Genomic DNA, 14,046 nt, shown 5'->3' with positions numbered 1-14,046 from the left:
TGTCACGTTTAGAGATGTGGGGCTCGGCAAGGCTCACAAGGCTGATCTCGGTCGACATCGGATGACGTCGTATCCATCGTAATAGTATGAGACTATGGCATACATACCGATACAGACTGGCAGAGGATTCTCATACGAATTAATTAATTCGGCCAGACCGAGCACGCATATTAAAAACCACTATTGAATGCCACACCATCACAGCATCGTCATTGATGCAAATAAATATGCTGTTAAAGAGGAGTTTATCACAGCGACGTTTTGGTCCGTCGAGGTCGGTGAGGACAAGGTGAGGACAAGAGTGGCCAAGCATTTTAGCGCTAAGGGCGGCACTAGCCACAGCACCATAGCCAATCATAGACTACAACACCGCACTCTTCGAGTCTCTATTGGCCAATTCCGCCCCACCCCATACCGGCCTGAGGCGCAGCCCGGTTTTTTACACCGCTTCCTTCTCATTGGAATGTCGGGACTGTCGCTCTCGCTTGTAATATAACACGGTTCGTACTTTTATTACCGAGTGGGTCCCCACCGATCGTACCATTCCGGCAAGCATCTAGAAGCTACAAGCCACAACAGGGCAAGTGGATACACGTCGCATCTCTCTTACCGTCCTTTTCGCACCGTCTGGCATCTAGCATTGCTGGTCAATGTGCGGTCACTGCGTGAAAGAAAAGAAGCTTGCGCGTTGCATCACAGCCCTACGATCCTTGCACTTGCAAGTTGCTACCCCATTCTCGTACGCGTATATATTAATCCTCCTATTTCCCACATTTCGTACACTACCCGAGTCGCTCCCCCATCCACTGCAGTAGCATGTGCTCATATCGCAATCGCAATATGTTCCGAGACAGGAATGGCCGGTTTGTATTAATCTTTTCTAGTGAACCAAGAATCTCGTCCTTGGCGCGTCGATCCGGGCCTGAACGAGCCGGCCAATCAGCAGGCAAGAACAGAGGGCCATTTTATTAGTATGTATCCCTGGAGTCCCTGGTTGTCGAATCACCTCGCTTACATGGCGTTTCTGAAAGAATAAACGCGCGGGCCGTTTTCTATCGTCTGGAAAGGTAATTTCATTTTCCAACCAGTAGAACCCTTGAGTTCCGGAGTACGTTCCGGATTCCTTACGTGTCGATCTGTGACAGGAACCATGCATTTCCATGCCAGAAAATCCGTCATATATGCAGGAGAGGCATTAATATTATCTGCAGCCCCCTTCACTTTGGATTTATTGTCTATTTGGGGGCGGGAATGCTTGACCCGGAGAGGGTCCAACCAGTAAACGACCAACGAGCCTTGTTTTCTAGAAGGCCCACCCGAACCAGAGTTTATTCTTCTTCTCTTCTCATAACCTTCAACCGTCGGTCTCTTATTTTCATGTAGAACGACCAAGCTAATCGGCGAGAATCGTGTGTCTTGATTCGCCAGAACCGGATAAAGCCGCCTTGGGAAACCGTTTCGAGGTACGGAGTAGCAGGTCATTCCATTATCCCCCCCCCCCCAAAAAAAACAATGCTCTACTCCGTACTCAAATAAGTTATGGAGTACATACTTCGTAGCTTAATTTTTCTTTAAACTCCGCTGTTGGCACTTGGACATCCGAGAGTGTTGGTATGACGAGACTTGACCCACGCCGTTAATCTTTCACTAACACCCAAAGAGGATACTGTAGTCGATCGCGTAGAAATTATATCATTAAATAATATTATAAATAATGTGCAATATTAAAGAACGTATTCCAAATAATTTTAGTTTGTCGAGATTAATAGTATAATTAAAATTAAGGATCCTGGTCGAACCCGGGATTTTGCTGTGGGCATGACACTATCGCATGTACGTACGTTTTTATCTATGCAATCGTGTCGCGAAACAGCCCCTTTTGACTCGCACTGCAGGAACGTCTTGGAAAAGGCCAATCAACCGAAATAAATATTCTATAGAGTAACAACTAGAGGTCGACTGCATCGGCCGTGGGGTCCAGGGAGGTCAGACCTTTGTTCATCCTTCCAATGATCACGTGTTTCATTATTATTTACACTTTCACAGAGGCTAATCAGTACAAAACAGCACAGGTGGCGGCCATCACCAACTATTCAAGACATGGTTTTCGACTAATAGCAGGGTACTCTGTCAAATGGGGCGGAGAGAAAAAAACAGACGTGTTCATTTCCGTCCCCACTTAGTTCGCTACTCCAGCCGAAATTCAAATTTTACGAAGTGACCAATTAACTTTCCTGAGAACTAATTTCCTTTTTCTGTGTCTAGCGCAAGTTTTTCCGCGAATTACTAGTTACATCACAGCCCTGTATAAGGTATTATCCCGAAAGGAGAAACATTCCAGAAGGTGGGCGGAACACTCCCCCGCCCCCTTTTTTTTTTTTTTTTTCTCAAAATTATTTCGTGGACTCTACTCCGTACTACTACTCCGAGTAAACGAGCCAGAGTGGGAAAGCAATCTACTTACGGAAGTACGTACCAAACTTTTACTCCTGTCGCTGTCAGTGTCTTCCAGTGGACATGTGACGGCTTGGCAGTGCCGATCAACCAATGCTCCCTTGGTACGGAGATGTAGAACTCTGGAAGTGTTCTTACAGCGGTGTACACTCTGTAATCAGGGTCTTTTTTTATTCTGTGCATTCCGGCCCCAGAGATCACCCAAACCCTTGTCTCAGAACTCTACCCTGATTTGATGTGTGACAGGCCAGGTTTCACGCCATTTCAGTGATTGGGTGCTAATGATTTCTAGAAGGGTTGATGGAAGATCATCTGGAGAAACAGCCTTTGCTTATTCATGTTCCAGACAACAATGTAGGACAGTTTTGATTTCGCCTACTTGTGAGATGTCTAACCCCAACCCAAGCATCTTGTAATACAGATGGTATTTCCTTGGCAGATACACAGCCAAGAGTCATGACTCGATGACTCGGTAACTCTCTGACTCTCTCGGACGCTTGTCGGTTTCAGGAAGCATGCGGCGCCATACGTAGGAGTTTGCGTTCTTGGCAGTGATTTCAATGAACACTACAAAATGTAAACTCCGTAATACAATGATGATAATAATAATAATAATATAATAGTAATTATGTTTTGCGTCGGGGCAAAAGTGAAAGCCGGAGTCTTTGACTTTTCGGGGAAAGCGTGTTAAAAAAATAACCAGCCTCTTTTTTCATTTCAACAACAACAATAATAATAACTTCGCATCATTCTTCTATTAATCTATTAATACAAGTACATACGTAGTAATATTCGGCGATCCTGACGTGCTATTATTCAAGTTGGGGAAGGACGGATTGTGGTTGGGCCCCGTCGCCGTGATTTGTTTCTATTCTTGTCTTCTTCTTCCCGGCCAAGCCACACCGACCAAATACGAGATCGACTAGTAGGTACGAAGACGAACATTAGGTATTGTATTTCCACCGTTTCTTGATTTTATTTTTATCTTATTTTTATCTACTACGGAGACTATGTCCAGTGTTAATGTGTTTTGTTGTATAGGTTAAATTTAGAATCAACTGTCAATGACTCAAATAATGTATCAATTTTCCGTAAACCGCGGGGGGCTTGAATCTTATGTCGATTAAAGTCGCCAAGCACTCACTGACTCTTACATAATTTCTATCTTTCTATCTTTCTACTCTTGACTTTAGTTACGACTCGAGTAATTGACACCACGATAGACTTAAGACCTACAACCACAGTCTACTCGTACGTGAACCCAGATGCAAATCAATTCCTTGATCCTCCTGTTTACTGTAGTACTACTATTTATCTCCCCGTTATCGAGTACCGGCGAATCGGGTGCTATAGCCTCGGTATATGTTTGGGGGCGGCGTTATCCTCTTTAAAGCTAAAGCCAGGCCAGCAACACTGTCAGTGCACCCGGAATCTCTTTTTACAGGGCGGCGTACGGAGTTCTGCTTGATCAGTAATACAATAATATCTTAATCCTGTTAAGAGAGTTAATCGAGTGGATGTCCCCGGATAGTCTATACACAGTATGATTCAACTAGATCGTATTATTGTCGCCAACTTCGTACTCTAAAGAGCACCAGTACCCAGTAATTTGCGCGCTTAACTTTTTAATATTGTTAGATCTTTGGCAACTATTCATTACACGTGCTACCTTGTCCTAATCCGGGAATTGTTTCGAGAAATATTAATAGGGGCGGCTCTTAGTACTCTGCAATACCCCATAGCAACATCAAGTCAGATCATAACAAAGAAATAACAATAATCCCTGCAAGTTGCAACCCGCCCTCCTGGGTCTTATTTTTCTGCTGCTGTTTGTTTATATGGAGCACTCCGTACGCAGGGCGGAAGGATTCGGTTCTACCTCATCCTACCTAATTAAGGATGGTCTCCATCGTTACATGCTTATTGTTAGTGCGAGACTTGGGTTAATAATAGCTAAACCGATACTCTGGTCGCATCGCCCATCTCAGGCTCGGGGCAAGGTTGGTTGTCTCGGGAGTAGTTTGGTCCTTCCGATCCATTCGGTTGTAAACTTGGGATCCGACTTGTTGGAAGTACGTACGTAGTACTTCCCACAGTTACTATTATTATATTCGCGATGCTCCGCCATATGTAGACAGAACAAAAAAGATCAACGTGTCTCTCCACCCTCCTGTTATGTATGGAGGATCCCCTAATCCCGTGCCTTAAAAACCTAAACCCTTATCATACGGGTATAAACTCAATACATAAATTGAGGACGGAATACTCCGTACCCTGCTCGGACACACATTGCAGCCTGAACCCAGGGCATGCCAGCATGCTAGCAAGGTCTAGATGCACGCTTAAACCCTAAATAGCAAAGAAGAAGTCGGTAAGATTACCCCAGAGGGCCGAAATGTATTGTAAGCAGTAGTCAGGCGTCAGTGCTTTGCTGGATCCGGGTTCTTATTGGCTGGGTCTCTGACGATACTCATCCTAGGCTAGTTTGTTCGTTCATTAGCCCATTAGCAGTTTTGTTAGCATCTTCCCAAGCGCACGGTACAGGGGCGCCAAGGGTTACTAACACTGTCAAAAAGGCGTTATCTTGCGGGTTCGCCTATAACGATGAACGTTTTTTGCTATCGCTTAACTTTTTTTTTTCTTTTTTTTTCCGGAGTTCTGACTTTCTGTGTTTTCGGAAATAACCTCCTTGTTGGCTCTGTCTCAATTTTTTCTCTTGGCTTTCCTACAGCAGGTCCAGACGACCCTGACCACGAAACTAGCGGTTTTTTTTCTACTTGTAACAATGTGTTTTTGACGTCATCTATATAATAGGCTCCCAAGTTTCTATTCCGACTTGCTTAAGTAGTAGACTCGGCGCTTAAAAGAAACACGTGGACACCCTTTCTCCCTCTGGCTTGGCTTTGTCGGTTTCTTGGGACCAAACCAACAAACTAATAGGTAACTACTCCTGCATCCCCCAGGGGGTCTGCGGCATGGCGTTCGCCATGTGTCTTGTTTTGGCATGTCTTATGATGATCATCGTACTCGCTTTGCCAGTGTTTAGCCAACGACGTCTGGTATATGGTCCCAACGGTATTGGACTCACTCTGGGGTTGACGGACAAACGGGTATTTCGTAGTTACTAGTAGGAATGTCGCCAATGCGTCCTTTTTTTTTTTTTTTTTTTTTGTTTCCGTCCGACCTTGTGAGCTTTGCCCGAAAAAAAAAAGAAAGGCTTACACCCCTTGTCAAACATGAAACTGCATTCCTCCCCCAAAAATCGAAATGTTCTCGAATACGGGGAGGGGGGGTGCAGGCAGGCAGGCATCATGGCCTAGGTGCATTCTTCTGCAACCCAGCAGTTTGGATGGCCTTGACTATTGGGTAGATCGTTGCTGTACCTTGTAAGCCCACGCATGATTAGTATTGTTACTGTTATTACTATTACTATTACTATTACTATTATGCAGAAAACTACTAGACGCTTTTTGGTTGTTTATCGCGGGGTTTTCATCCAATCATTGACCAGGCCAATGCACCCTGATCATGCATCAAGTTGACAGGGCTTGATTATGCAACAAGAAAACTCAAAATCGCGGCGGCGACCCCGAGAATATATCATGTGTGTGTGTGTGTGTGTGTGTGTGTGTGTGTGTGACAGACAGGGATTTACAAAAAAATGCATGCAGAAAAAGCCATGCAGAAAAAGGGAAAAAAGTGCCGTTATGGTTGTACGACAGCAACAAAAAAGATAACACATGTAATCCATCCAACAGTTGACGCTTTGTCTCGGCCGGATTTCCCTTCTGTCACCGGTTGGGGTAGCACAAAAGACGGACGTGGCGGCGGGGTATGTGTCAAAATTGGTTCTCTGCCGATGCCCTTACATGGACAGATAATATATAATGGTTACACAAGACTCGTGTTTTTTGAGACACGCCGGGGGTGGGGTCCAGAGGCTTGCATTGTGAGGCTCATATGACGACGATATACGAACTACGTATCTGGCAATTTCATGTCAGGGACAGATAGAAACATGGCTCAGGCGGTGTATTGCATATGTAAATATTTTAATGTCTTTTTTCTTCGGTGGAATGTCAGCAATACTCGGGTGGTTTAGATATTAACTGTACCGGTGGAGATTTCCTAATTGGGATATATGAAATACCCTGCATTGCTCTATATTTATGGAATTAATGTAATTCAGCGAGTATGTTGATTGATTTATACATGTATTTCGATAGAACTTTTACATGTACATGTAGTATTTGAATATTGAAGTACAATTGATGTATAGACTCTGGAGCTATTACATGTATATATATATATGTGTGTGGTGGTAATTGAGATCAATTGATGATTGCTACAAAAACGCAAAACAATTCAATTAATTAACAAACTCTAAAAAACCATTCCGTAATAGTATATATCATACAAATAACAATTTCAACCTTGAATTTTAACTCCAAATGTCGCTCACTTGCTGAGTGGCCCGGCGTTTAATGCATCAATCGATACCATTTTAACCCATGCGGAGCAGTTTCTAGTTTCCAATACAAACAAAACAAAGCTTAAGTTCTAGGTTTTCATCCATTCCTGATATTATTAGTAACTGTAATATCTGAATGGCCCCAATTCCAAAAACGAATATCCATCTCTACTACATACAGTCAGCTGTGGTGTCCATACCGATTTGGATTTCAATTCTGGTATAACCAACTAATACACATGGCGGATTACTGCTCAAATCCACCCAACGCAATAATAATACTGTACTAGGTTTATCATCGTTTCTCACCTGACTTTAAATCTTACAGCTGACCCAGTGGCCGACCCGCGGATCAAGCCGCCAGCAGCATCGATTGACCGGGTATCTTAGGGATCCTCCGGAACCCCCCTTTTTTTCCTCCTTCCTAGTTGAGTGTTAGTTGTCAATTGATCAATATAATGGCCGAATCTGACATGTGGGTACCGTGGTTCACAATCCATAATCCATGGTACAAAGCATCGGCTATGGATGGTGATCCTCCAAACATACCAATTAATTCGTCTGACAACCATGTCCCAAGATAATTATCCCCAATTACAACATGTGTATGGTAATGTTAAGCACTAGATTATATTTCAACACTAACCAAAAACGAAAACAAAACAAAACAAAAAAGCAAGATGAGACAAACTATTCCAAAGATAGACTATGACTTCCATAGTTCACATACGCCGTACGTATAAGCCACAATTATAGTGGATACGAGCTGCATATAGGTTTTGACCGCGATTGAAGATCTGATTGGTGTGCTTTTAATATGAGCTGTTTTGTCTCAGTGCTACGGGCTAAGATGCACTGGTTTTTTCTGTCACCACGTATACGCTGGAAACACGTCAATCTCCACAGACTTACTTGCTGGCTAGTTGAGAAACCCTACATAGCGTCTATGAGGTCCGCGATCGTGGCCCCTTTTGCACCATACGTTTTCAATGTATTAATCTATACAGAGTATTACAGTCGGTGTACAATGCTACCTCACCACGATCAGCATGACGTGGCATGATCGAATCAGGGTCCAATACTATTACTGAACCAGTTCATTATAATATTTTTCTAGAAGAATACTGCGCGCTTGTCAAAACAGCTGTCAATGCATCGCCACGTTTTGGATAAAGCATTACCGTCGTCGAGCTGATATAGACCCACCTGGCCTGGTAGGGCTGGCAAACATCATGATTCACACTGCTTTTAAAAAAATGAGAATATTTCAAAACAATTACAATACTTATTCAATTCTACCTACAATAAAACATAGCACCTATGATTAATTCGAAAAAAAAAAGAGCTTTGATGTCTAGCTGACAAGATAGACTTTTTTTTCGCCTTCAGCCCTACAAGCATAGCGGAGAACCCCGCCGAAAAGCTGACTTGTCAGTCTTTAACCCGTGGGGGAGGCAAATTTCTGTCAACGGGATGACGGGCCTTACAGAGTATAATTTTAATTATTTATTTTCTTATTTTTAAGTATTTGCTATGGTAAAATACCTATCCATGGAATTCATCGAGTGTAGCTGAATGCTCCATACTCCATACTCCATATTCCATAAACGGCGGAACCAAGCCAATGCAATGCAACTCCAGCCAAAAAGAAAAAGGGGGTGAGTGAATCACGAGGTCGTAAAAAAAAAAAGGCAGTTGTAATTTAGTGGTAGTTCCGACTTTTCACCACCTACTCAATCTGTTTCTCACAAAAAAATGCCCAGTAAAGCGGTGTACTAACTAACTACTAACTATGCACGGATTATGTACGGTTCTGTACGGAGACTAAAGCGATGATCGTCATAACTCAGAGTCTTGAAAAAAAAAAAGGGGTGTGCATATTCAACAAATTTTTTTTTCGACTTCTCCACTGATAGTCGTCCCGATGGCCGACATTGGGCTGTCCGCCTTTCCCGGTCTTTGGATCTCCGGAGTCCGTAGTCCGAAGTTTTTTTTCCACACGTGTGTTCTCAAATTTCCTCATGATTGGCAGATCCACAGTATTGACGTGTAATATCTATTATCTTCACTTTCAGGGGCTAAGCCCTGTAACGGCTTATGGTCCGTGTGAGACGGAGGGCTTCGAGAAAACAACGATTATTGAAACGTCGCCCTACTGTTACATCGACAATGGTCAAACGGTGAGACTACTCAGGGTGAAGAGTAAAATACCAAACTCTGTAGGGCTGACCGGATATTGGGGACGTTTAGGGCGCCGTGTTAATTTCACGTGTTGGCAAATCACAACCCATACATGCCTAGTCGCCAGCTAGTGCCAGCCCTAAGACCTTTTTTTTAAAGCCCTTTAAGGCTGTAAGACGTCGCCTATTAGACTAGAGTCTTGCACTAAGCAGGGGTGACACCTCGGTATCGAAATTTTGAATCGTCTCTGTAAGCGCTAGCGGCGCCCAGGTGAAGCACTGTTCATTAATTCCTAATCACTAACTATTAAGTATTCACTAGTCAATTGTTAGCCGGCCTTCGGTAATAGCGTCGATTTGTAATGCGAAACCTCGGCTTTAAAATCAAACACCGACAACTGATTGTTCGGGCTGAAAAGACCTCCGATAGCCGTACGGAGTAGGCTGTGCCAGTCCATCCACGGTTCAGCCACATATCAACTTGGGGGAAAATAATCAGGTATTGATGTATAGTCATTCTCTATCCATCGTAAAGACAAGTCTCAGCCTCGTCAAAGGTCACCATTGGCGCTGTACTGCGAGTGCTGCTTTGCCGCGCTATTTCGCTCTTGCGTGTCTCTGCAAATGAGTCCAATAGTCGATCCACAAGGAGAACTGCTTGCTATCAGATAATGCCATTGAGACCTCAAAAGGGTACACTTACCAGAAAGCATGGTCAGAGAAAACGTATAGAGGATGATTGGGTGAGTCATGTACTTGTATGTGAGGTTGAAATCTCTAGCAAATGCAACCTGTGACAATAAAACCACCGCACATAGTAGTCGGAATCCCACGGCGATGCCGTTGTATAAACGCTTCGGATGTCGACGTGTCAATGTTGCAAAAATGGCAAAATAAGCCATCCCCAGTCCAACGGTGACAAAGTAATAGATGTAGACAAAGGTCAAAAGACCGAGATACACCTTGACGTATCTCATTCCATCTAAACTCATCGCTTCGGGCTCTTTAGGAAGGATACCCATACTCGAAAAGAGCGCGACAGTAACATTTCCGGACAAATATCGTCCTTGCTCTTCAAAAATCCCATATTTTGGAGCCTCTGTAAAGTTCCCTGTTGGACAGATATCCCTCTGGTTCCATAAAGTAGCCATAACCCGACTGATCGCATTGTTCTCTCGTGGAGATCGGCTAAAGTCGATTTCCATGTCAACTATCGTACGATTCAACAAATTGAGCGCAAAGCTTTTTGCTGGACGTGGATCTTCGCATGCAAAATGCATCGTCTCGAGCAGATACCTCAGCTTCAAGGAAATGTCGAGAGCAAGTGTAAGGATTTGACAGCCCTCGGAAGAAAGAATAATACACATGTGAAAAGGAAAATGCAGATGAGTCCATATCTGTTGCCGAATTCTTCCATATCGTTGTAGTGGCGTTATATCGTAATATGAATGCCATAGAAGATACTGTGGCTGTTAGCCTCTTCCATCAAATGGGATCGTCCAAACATACTACTGTTGTGACCACCCCCATAACGTGCAAGAGAGATGCGAGTGTCCAACCACCGCCAGCAATCATCTTGTTAACGATCCGAGTGATAGATATTACATGCTCGCCGATGATTATCAAGGTCAAAAGTCCCATTCTCGTCGTGAGGTGCGTATTATCCAGCTCCAAGCCCGGGGTGTACGTTGACACTGCAATGATAACCAAGGACTCGAAAAGAAACAATCCGAACCAAGCGGTCCATATATGTGGTTCATTAGGTCCGAACACAAAGTAAAGCTACAGATGTTATTGAATGCCAACTAGTTGAGAATAGTCCCAACTTACCACCAGGTACGTAAATCCAGTGATGGAGAGCACGCCAATAATCGCAAGCATGCCTTTTATAGCTCCATCAATCTTGTCATGGAGGAACCAAAGGTTGATGGTGTACTGTAGGGCAAGCATAAAGCGACTACCAGACAAAAGTACGGACAGCGACTTGAAAGCCCATACATTTTCATCCTGAATGCGTGTTGAGAATCGTGCCCCGGCTGAGGCAAACCCGACCATTGCACATAGTTGCACGACTTTGCACGTTCGTTCGAAGATGGAGTCTTTCGAGAACCGGAGGTCAAAGAGCGCGACTTGGAGCCAGGTAAACCAGATAATGCCGACAAACCCAACGTACGACCACACCGCTGCAGCAATCAGTTGATACAGCTTTATAGCGTGACCTTATCGCCCACCAACCTTTGATATCTGTGATCTCATGTGTAGCGGAAAAAGTTGCCAGGTTTGCGACTAGGAACACGTCGTAGAATAGCTCGATAGGACTGGCATCGGCTCGCTGGCGTAGGCGTGGCGATAATAAACTATTCTCATCGAGGGGGCTTGCGAGCCAGGGAATGATGTAGACAGAATCACTGCTCGCTATGAGAAACCTGCAACAATCCAGTATCAGGAGATGAGTGCCCACTTTGACTTTCCATTTCGGGATGCCCTGCGGATCGAGTAGGTTCTGAAAGATAGAAAAGATGACCGCGGCATGGCACACAAAAGTTCCGAGTTCTATTGCTATATAAAATGGGTATCATAACATGAAGAAAGACATGAAGAAAGACAATTGCCGCGCCATGCAAAGCAAGCAGAAAATACAAGGTGGCCGAGGCGGTTGCGATGCCACGTGAGGAAGGAGCGACTTCACTCCGCGCCCGAGTCGACGCGAGACACCACGGCGGAACTTCCCAGACTCTCCAAGCCTCGATCGTGAGGCGTCACATCTCCTGGCAGTCCGTCCCCCCCTGGCGCGAGACCGGCGTCGAGTCGGAGTTTCTCGTATTGTTCGCCAGCATCCTTGATCAGCGTCTGAATCTCAACCTCACGGACAGCAATATCGGCCTTTTCCTTGCGAAGCTCCTCCATTCGACTAAGCAGAAGCTTCTTGGAGCTTTCAGCTTCTACCAGAGTTCCACGTAGTTGGCCCAGGACGCCTGCTAGGCTGGGCAGAGATGATACCTTTGGCGGTGTTTTTGGGCGAGATATGACTCCCTGCCGGTCACGCTCCAGACCGTCCATACCGGCACGAGTTTGAGATGCTTCATACGCAGCGTTGCGTTCTGCATCCGAGTCCTCTTCCTCCGAGCTTCCTTCTGCATCGTTTATGAGGTCTCGCATCTGCTCGCGTTGCCTTCGCTGCTGTTCTCGCTCTGCTTTTCTTCCGAGGGAAATCTTCCCATCCTCGACATACTCATCGAACCCTTCTGCAAAATCTTCGTCATCTCTCACAAGCCGGGTATCTTCTTTGCGACTATCAACAGCCATGTAGTCTTCTTCGATTTCTTGGCCTCCTTCCAAAGAAATATAGTCCTGTTCGGTTGCCAAGCGTGCCCGACGGGCTTTCTTTTCCCTGATCTCTGCCTCGCTCGGTATAGAACTAGCACCCGGGGTTTGGATAAGTTCGCCAAATTTTGCTGTGATATCGATTTCCTTCCGATCATTTTCTCCATCCGTGTCGGCATATTTGGGCGTGGAAGGCGTTGAATCTCGCAGCTCTTTGAGATAATCCTCTCCGTAGCTCGGTCCACCCTGTTCTTGTCCAACCCTAAAAGGTAAATGATCTGAGGATACAGTAGTGTTCGGTGTTCTCTGTAAGGCGTTTTTTTCGAGCACGCGCCGACCGAGACCGGGTCGTTTTGGTGTAATTACTTCACTGGCTGTGTCGTCACCATCTGTTATCGATGTTTCGCCAGGTCCAAATGAAAGTCGAAGCTTTGATTTTTGCTTTGACTTTAAGCTCGACGGCCTTTTCACAACCGGCTCTGTTTCTTTTCTACATGAGCTTCGACATCTTTCGCGTGGCGGGGTGGGCTCACCTTGGCCAGTGTTGCCATCGTCCTCATCTCCGCCTCCGATCTTGCGGGGCTTTCGACGGTTTGCAAAAGGCGAATTCATAATTCAGGATATATAAAAATTTGCTAGAAAGAACCTCACACGTCCTTTTCCCGCGTCGTGGTTGTCGATTGAAAATTGCTTGGTCTCCGAAACCCAACTCCGCATATATCAGCTGTTCGGCCAATCGTTTCTCCGGCCTAAGCTATCGCACCGCAGACCGCGATGCCCGCAAACCACCACCAGGTTCACGCGAGTTTGCGACGACCACAAAACAGCAGACCAAGCAATACGGTCTAGTCGTCAAGATGCCTCAAGCTCAACCGGAACTCAAGAAGGTTCGTTGATCCCGTTGTTCTTTGATACCTTTGACGGAAAAAGCAAAGCTCCTAACCTATTTTTTTTCAACAGTATATGGAAAAGCGGTTGTTTATTCAACTGAATGGAAACCGCAAAGTCATCGGAATTCTACGAGGATATGATGTACGTTTTTTATTTTCAGTTGATACTGAGCGCAACTTTCGATGTTTCAGGCGGTAGCTAAACGTGGGACAGGTTTTCATGAACATCGTTCTGGATGAAGCTATTGAAGAAAAGCCCGATGGCGAGAAGGTCAGGATAGGGATGGTGGTAGGTCTTGACGAAACAAACCAAACCGAATTGAAAATTTTTCGTCCAGGGGAATAAAACTAACTGCTTTGTACAGGTCATCCGAGGAAACTCCGTCGTCATGCTTGAGGTTTGCGCACTCTATCCAAAGCCTTTTTTTTTAACACTTACTTATATTCTCTCCTTTCTTATTAGGCCCTTGAACGCATTGGCGATTAAATCTCAACCATCGCCACACTCACCGAAACCATACTCGAAAAGACAAAAAAAAAGGTACTTATCATTGGGGTTTGCACGTTTGACGCTGGGGATTATTTCGTATATCAACGGAGTTTTTACGGGTGGCCGGTTTATACTGTCAATTTCAATATTTATTATTGCTGGTTTGATGAATGGAAGAAAAAAAAGTGAACAATTTTATCAACACGTTCTACGCCGTACGTCAGCTACATATCAATG

At 44.7% G+C, this 14,046-nt stretch overlaps 2 protein-coding genes across 2 annotated transcripts; one reads left to right on the top strand and one right to left on the bottom strand.

Moving 5' to 3' along the window:
* Positions 1-9,625: 9,625 nt before the first annotated feature.
* TRUGW13939_01150 (uncharacterized protein) lies at positions 9,626-13,041 on the bottom strand (the record flags this gene model as incomplete). Its single annotated transcript, XM_035484353.1, has 7 exons — positions 9,626-9,759; positions 9,809-10,568; positions 10,615-10,887; positions 10,936-11,288; positions 11,341-11,531; positions 11,795-12,908; positions 12,963-13,041. The coding sequence occupies 7 exons, from the start codon at positions 13,039-13,041 to the stop codon at positions 9,626-9,628; spliced, it is 2,904 nt and encodes a 967-aa protein (XP_035340246.1).
* A 245-nt stretch (positions 13,042-13,286) lies between these two features.
* Positions 13,287-13,806, top strand: TRUGW13939_01149 (uncharacterized protein; the record flags this gene model as incomplete). The annotated part of the gene is made up of 5 exons (XM_035484352.1): positions 13,287-13,316; positions 13,390-13,461; positions 13,534-13,608; positions 13,685-13,717; positions 13,783-13,806. The coding sequence occupies 5 exons, from the start codon at positions 13,287-13,289 to the stop codon at positions 13,804-13,806; spliced, it is 234 nt and encodes a 77-aa protein (XP_035340245.1).
* Positions 13,807-14,046: the final 240 nt, after the last annotated feature.

This window comes from Talaromyces rugulosus, chromosome I (assembly GCF_013368755.1).
Source record: "Talaromyces rugulosus chromosome I, complete sequence".
Classification (NCBI taxonomy): domain Eukaryota; kingdom Fungi; phylum Ascomycota; class Eurotiomycetes; order Eurotiales; family Trichocomaceae; genus Talaromyces; species Talaromyces rugulosus.
The sequence above is the reverse complement of the archived record's forward strand: the minus strand, read 5'-3'. Positions and strand labels throughout refer to the sequence as shown.